Below are 7,034 nucleotides of genomic sequence, written 5' to 3'. Positions count from 1 at the left end.
CCCACGGAGCGCCCTCCCTCGCCCCTCGAGGAGGCCCCGGGCCGGGGGTGAAATCCACAAGCGATAAGACAATCGTGCCCACCCGCTTTCATCAACTCGTGTCGGAGTCACGTCGCGGGCGGGGGCGGGCGGGGGCGGGCGCCGCTTCGGGCCGCCTTCAGCTGCACCAGCACCACACTGCCAAGCGTCGCGCGGGCCTACCTGGCCAACGGGTGGTGGTTGGGACCATCCCGTCGGTGCCCGAGTGCGCGTGCAAAAGTGCGGAAATGTCGCAGCAAACTATACGCGAGGCACAGAGAACGAGTAGAAAAATAAATACAGAGAAGAGAGAAGGAGCGGGCCGGGCGCGGTCCTCGAGAGGCGGAATGTCCGTGCAGCGCAACGAGCCGGCAGTGCTTGACTTTTGGGCATCACCTTTGTAGCATAGCGGCGGGGTCCAGGCATAAAGGCAGGCGCGGTGGAGGCCGTGGAGGCCCCTCACTTCCCTTCCCCTCCCCGCCCGCGAGGGCGCTCGCCCCCGGACTTTGAGTCGGTAATTAGGAACAGCGAGCACAAACATACCTCTCTTTAGTCGTGCGCGCAAGAATTATTTACATCGCCCCCTCCCTTCGTCCTCACTCACGGCCCCGCCGCCACCCGCCCCCAACCCCTCTGACTGACCCGCGCATGCTGGTCGGGGGGTCGGTCGCCAACGCGGCTCCTGCTTGCATTCAGCAGCCGTATGAATGGAAAAGTTAAAACAAATGTTTAGAAAATAAAAATGAAATGACGAAGGAAAAAGGAAAAAAAAGCACACCGGGAGGGGATAGAGAGGCCGGGCGGGAGACCATGTTGGTAAAAATCTAATGAGCAGCGTGCGACTGGTGCACCTGCGGAGAGGGGCGGGGCGCACTGCAGGGCCCGGCGGCCCGGCCCAGCGCCCGCCGGACGACGGGTAGGCAACCCAACCGCCACGGCCGCGCCGGGTTTCACCCCCTCCCCAGCTCCTCCACCTCGGGGCCGTTGCCCGCTCTCCACCCGCTAGCGTCTCGGCGCGCGGCGCCCGGGGCGTTAAACTAATTTCCTGAATTCTCGTCACCTTCAGGGTGTGATAAGGCCCCTCCCCCACTATGTACCACTCGCGGCCCCACTCCGCCCCTCCGGGGACAAACAAGTGGGGCCCCACCCCCACCCCCGCACCGCCTCCGCACCGCCCGGCGGCGGGGCCGGGCAGCGGATACTCCCAGCGAGAGGGAAAATTGGTGAGAATTAGTCGAGGAGCGTAGCAGAGCGGAGGGGAGGCAAAGGCACGGGGTTTATGGGCGGGCCGGCCGGGTAGCCCCCGGGCATGGCGGACCACCGCGCTGTCACCCGCGCAAGGTCACCGGCGGAGCTAGGGAGGTGGAATCTGGAATCCACCCGTCAGCCAGGAGCTGCCCACGCACACAGGCGCGGGGGGCGGGGGATAGGGCGGAGCGGGGCAGCAATCTCACGGCGAGGAAACCTTCGCTTCCTGCCGCCTTCCCTGGACCAACGGCGCAACAAAATTTTTCAATCTCCCTGGGCAGGGCGCTTCCGCCGAGACGAGCTCCCCCGCACCGCCCCGCCACCACCACTCCGCCCCCGCCCACCTCAAGGCAAAGGTCGTCGGCGGGGCGGACACCGGGGAGGACACGAGGGTGACGCCGTGCGGCCGATGGAGGAACCAAGGACCCCTCTCTCTCTCTCTCCTGCCGCCACGGCCACCACGGCCCCCACGGGATGGCCCGGCGCGCGGAGGGCAATTCTCTTGAGCGTCCCCCAGTGAGTGGTCCCCGGCGCTCTCGCTGCGCTCCCCACGAGGGGCCGCCCGGCTCAGCGCCGCGCCGTGATCCGAACCTAAAGTCGGAAACCTCAGAGAAACGGAGCCCCCGCACTTGACTCCCCCGCCCCGCCCCTGCTGCGTCGCCTATCCACGAATATTCCTCGCAATCTAGCCGAGACAGCGAGGCGGGCGGGGCTGCGCTGCCTCCCCAGAGGAAAAGCAAAGGCCGGTCGGGGGACGGGGAGGGGGAGAGTCTCCCCGGGCCCGGTAAAATGTTTCTCCACCTGCCCTGTGACGCTGGTTGACACTTAGCGGCAGCATCGCCTTTCGCCCCCAAGGCCCGATATTTGCCGAGCGGCGGGACGGGGCGAGGTCGGCGTTGTAATATCCCTGCTCCGAGCTGCTCGCTTAGCGACGCTTTGACAACCGAAGGGGCGGCCCGGGCCCGGGCCCGGGCCGAGCCGGCCGACTCCCTCGGCAAACAGGGTACTGTATGCCCGGCCACCTCCCCTCCCAGGCGGGGCCCGGCCGGGGCCGAGGCGGTGACACCCACCCCAGGACCAACACGGGGGAGGCGGCGGCAGAGGGTGCCAAGCTGCACGGCGCGACAAGGGGGAAAAGGGGCGAGTTACTCACGTTTGCAGGCCTTCCTGTGCGTGATGGGCTTGGAGGCGTCCCGGTAGTAGCCCTCGCGGCAGTAGTGGCAGTGGCGGCCCGCGGTGAAGTGCCTGCACTTGAGGCACACGCCGCCGGACACGCGGCCCGACAGCTTCCACAGCTCCATGTTGAAGCGGCACTTGCGCGCGTGGCCGTTGCAGTTGCACGCTGGAAACAGAAGAAAATTCGAGCGAAATTAGAACACGAAGAAAAAGACTGGTGTGTGAGCAGAGGCCGCCGGTAGACCCACCGCCGCTCTCGCTCTGCCCCTCCGCACGTCCTCGAGGCCCCCGCACTACAGGCGGCTAAAGTTTATGCACTAGCGCGCAGCGGGCGGGAGGAGGAGCAGGAGAGAGTTAACTTTCACTCCATAGCTCTCACCCCTGGCACAATTTTTCGCATAGCGCATAGCAAGAAGAAGGGTGGGCCGGGCCGGGCGGGGCGCAGAACTGCGAAACGTAACTCTCCATCGCTGACCTTATTAAACTGAAATTACTACGCGCGACATGAGTTTATCTTCCGGCCCAAAGTAAGGAGGATCCCTTTCTCGAGGGGACCAGCCCCTTCTTGGCCCTACTACGGCCAAAGGGGCTCGGTGAACAGCGAAGAAAAGGAGGGGGAAAAAATAAAGCAAATAATTGCCAGGAAATGAAATTTCGCAAAAGGGGGTGCCGAACGACTTGCACACGACACACACAAACGAAACGCAAGCAAACAGTATGGACGGCACGGATGGCGCTGTCGCGACCTGGCCTTGTCGGGGCCCTGCCCCGCGGCAGGCGCCGGCCCCGCGGGCCATGAGGCGGCCGCGCGCCTCCCGTCCAGATGTTCGTAATTGTGCCGGGCGTCCGGCCTGCAGGCGCCGGGCGGGGCGAGGAGGGGCTGCTAGAGAGCGCCTCTGCCCGTGGTGCGCGGCCTGCCTGTGTTTTGCAGGGCGATTCTCGGGGCGTTCCCCAGCGCGTTCGCAGGCCCTCATTGGGGCTGTTTTACGGCCCGGCCGGCCCCCGGCCGGCACGTCCACGAGTTATAATAAGGACCGGGGGGCGCCCGCGCCGCACCCCCGGTATATATACACAGGGTAATAAGGATGGCAGCAGGGAATAAAATCCAGGAGGGGTCCGCTGCTGGAAATACTGCGCGTCCCCGGAGCGGGGCAACCGGACAGGGCACCCTCGCCCTCCCTCCTTCCCTCCCGCCGAGCTGCACAGCGGGCCCCTGGACGTGTCACGTGTGATGGTCGTCCCGGCCCGCCGGCGTTCCGCGCTCCCAGCCGGCGGGCACTTTGAGGAATCCCGCCCGAACACAACAAGGTACAAGGTATTCTTAGGGGCCCCCGGTCCCCTGCAGGGCGGGGCGCGGGGCAGGGGTCCCCTGGGACACGGCCGGCGCGGGCGCGAGACGGCGAGGGCCAGCGGGGGTCGGCGCGGGGGCCCCAGTCCCAGGGGAGTGTCCGCGGGTCTGGCCGGCCCCGCCAAGCATGGGCGGGCCCTCGAGGTCCACTGACGAGGTCCGACACACGGCCGTCCTCCACCCGGCCCGGCTAGCACTCACAACAAACAGCGCGGCTCTATTTGCAAACAGGTTCTTCGATTTGATGTGGGTTCAAAAATATAAATTTAAAAACATATTTGTGTACATTTTCACATAGTGTCTAGCGTCCTTGTTCTCAGGATAGGAATTATCCGCTAGCATCGAAAAATATAAGTACATTGCATGTTCGTTCCCACTGGCGCCGTACGTTTCTCAGTTATACTGCACCGCAATGCACGGATGTGAGCGGGTTGCCTACTCGCTCGCCTCAGGCGCCATGCCGGTAGAAAGCACTTTTCTTGGGGAACGTCCCGCCGCTGCCACCGCCACCGCGCAGCAGGTTCAACACCCGCAGGTCGACCTCTCTCCAACGGGGGACGGTCGATTGCGGACATCTCTGGGTCCGGAGGGTCAGAGCGGTCGATTGCGGACAAATCCTTTTTGACAGGGGATTACCGGGTCCCGAGGGTTCACGGGTCTGCCCGCAGTCGACCTGGCGTGCCGTGCCGCGTCCAGGTGGACGCTGGACGCACAGCGTCCGTGCATGCAGATAACACCAATACTGACTTCAATGTCTTGCGTTAGGTTTGTTAGTCTAGGTTTGCTTCTTAATAATTTTTTTTAAATTGTTTTTCAAGTTTAAATTTTACTAACCTGCTCCGATGATAAGGCACGAGAAGAACACAGAGTTCGAAGCCAAAACATTGAGAATACCTATAGTTAGTTGGTCCTTATGCCTGAAACCTCGACGTCGCTCACTCGCCCCGCCTAGACACGTCCCGGTCGATTGCGGACAGGCCCGTGGACCCCCGGGTCCCGGTAATCCGCTCGTCAAAGAGACTTTGTCCGCAATCGACCGTTCTGACCCTCGGCTCCCACGTATGTCCGCAATCGACCTGACGCCCTCTCCAACCCCGCCGCCGCCGCCGCGCCCATGACTCTCCTGGTCAAAACGGCTTAAGATTCCGCGGGTACTCCTTGGCGCGCCGTGCCGCCCCGCCACGCCCGTGCGCATCCCCCGGGCCGTTCCCTGCGATAAGCGGGAGGTGCGTGGCGGGGCGTGGCGGGGCGTGGCGGGGCGTGGCGGGGCGCGGCGGGGCGGGCGTAAATAGTGGCTTCTTGTCGCACCACACAGTTCTGGCGGGGCGTGAGGTGCGGCGGGGCGGGGCGGGGCGAGGTCCCTCGGGACGCGTTGCCGGGCCGCGCCGCTATTACCGCTCTGATTGATGGAGTTAGTTGTTGGCGCGCGGCGCTGCGCTGCGCGGGGGAGGCTGCCGAGGAGGCCCCGGGCCGCCGCCGCCGGAGGAGCAGGCGCGGCTCCTGGCACGCCCCTTGTTTCTCCTCTTTGCTCTGCTCGCACCTGCAGCAGGAGGAGCGTGCCGTGCTTTACAACGAACGCGCCGGCCCCCACACTACTCGCGCGCCGCCAGTTACTTTTAGGGAAAAGCAGTCATGTAATTACAGCGCGGCAGCGGCGTGTCGTCACTCGCAGCACGACCCCTTCTCGTCGTCGTCCTCGCCACGTCATCTTGGTCGTCGTCCTGTTCCTTCTACGTCCTTTCGTCGTCCTCCTCGTCGTCGTCCTCGTCTTGCCCCTCCTCCTCCTCGTCTCTCTCCCCGGAGAAGAATGCGCACCCTCTTGCTGCAGGCAGGGTATCAAATTAGCGCCGCACTACAAAATGGGAGGAATCTGTGAAGCGGTGAGATGTGACTAGAAGCACTCCGTGTGACGCAGAATAGCACGCCATACCGGGCGCTGTGAAAAAATGAGCAGGGCTGAACGTGGTGAGTCTTTTTCGAAAGGAGAAGAAGACCATGAAGTATTTATGAAAACGATGCGACGCTGTTAGGGAAATCAGCCGCTATGGGGCGGAGGCACTGGTTTGGCGACGAGCGCCCTGCGGCCCTCGCGGGACCAATCAAGTCCTTGGTGCAATAAACAGGCAGTATAGTTTCTCAACTTTCAGAACCTGAGGCTCCGTGCAGACAGACGCGGCGCGTGCCAAACGCCTTAGTGCCAATAACCCCGCAATCATCATGCGCCCTCCCGACACCGAAATAGACTCTGCGCCGCGCCACGCACCCGCCGCGGGTCCGCGCGGCTCACATCGGACCGGACGAGACCCGACGGGGACCTGACGGACCTCGGGGCCGCCGGCCAGAGACCTGCTGTGTGTTTAATCAACTCGTCACATTCCATCAGCTCGCGGAGACGCTTTCGCAAAAAAGAAGGAGTATAGTGAGGACGAAATCACACGGGGACAGAATTAAAGATTAAAAATAAAGCCTTCAAGGATGCGCGAATGCCGTGCCGAGAGCGTCGGATCCAATATACCACCAGGGGCGGTTTTAATTCCCTGTGTTGCCGTTGGAGGCAGGCTGCCAGAGCTCACTTTCTATTGGACGCAATTTTTTTTATTAAAATTTTACACTTGCTTAGTCAGCTAAAGCCCTATCAGCGTACTGTGAGGGGTGAGGGAGAAGACTCCGGGCCCGCCTACTATGTTGGTACGGTAACAAAGTCGGGCGAAATTTGGCAAAATCCTGAAGGCCGGGACATAAACTAAACTTTAATACAGTTTCCGCCGCCAGCGTCGAAGGATCTCTTTCCCTATCCCGGTCGCTACAGCCTACGAAAACGGAAACAAGTCCAAAAAACAATATTTCCCAAAAATATAAAGAGTTTGTAATTTTTTTCTGTCCTTCTGAAAGTCTTTGCATCGTTTTTGAGACACTCCCGTCCCGTGGTGGTCGCGACGCGGCGATAGCTCCCCCCGCCCCGCCCGCGCACATGGCATCATGGTTTGCTACTATTTTGCAGCCGTTGCCCCCTTCCCTCTCCTCGCATCGTGATGGTGAACGCCCCCCCCCCTCTCTGCACGGTGTGATTGACTTTGGACGTGCTGGGCGACCGGCCAACACACTCTGCACCTACGGTTGGGGGAGGGGGGGGGTGCAGAAGCGGCGCCAAACACACCCGAGCAGAGCTGCATACGAGAGAACGAGAGAAACTGAGAGATCAGGAGAGAGAAAGGGGGAGGGGTGAGAGGGAAAGATAGGGGGA

General features: G+C 62.5%; 1 protein-coding gene across 1 annotated transcript in view; it reads right to left on the bottom strand.

Annotated features, from left to right (window-relative positions):
• The window catches only part of LOC113205788 (netrin-3-like), a 94,938-nt gene that overhangs the window by 26,129 nt on the left and 61,775 nt on the right, over positions 1-7,034 (bottom strand). The window contains exon 3 of the mRNA XM_026421578.2: positions 2,420-2,608. Coding sequence (XP_026277363.1) covers positions 2,420-2,608 — 189 coding nt within the window. The remainder of the gene's footprint in view (positions 1-2,419; positions 2,609-7,034) is intronic.

This window comes from Frankliniella occidentalis, unplaced genomic scaffold (genome assembly GCF_000697945.3).
Source record: "Frankliniella occidentalis isolate FOCC.00 unplaced genomic scaffold, Focc_3.1 Scaffold169, whole genome shotgun sequence".
Classification (NCBI taxonomy): Eukaryota; Metazoa; Arthropoda; class Insecta; order Thysanoptera; family Thripidae; genus Frankliniella; species Frankliniella occidentalis.
This window is presented reverse-complemented; position numbering and strand designations above follow the sequence as displayed.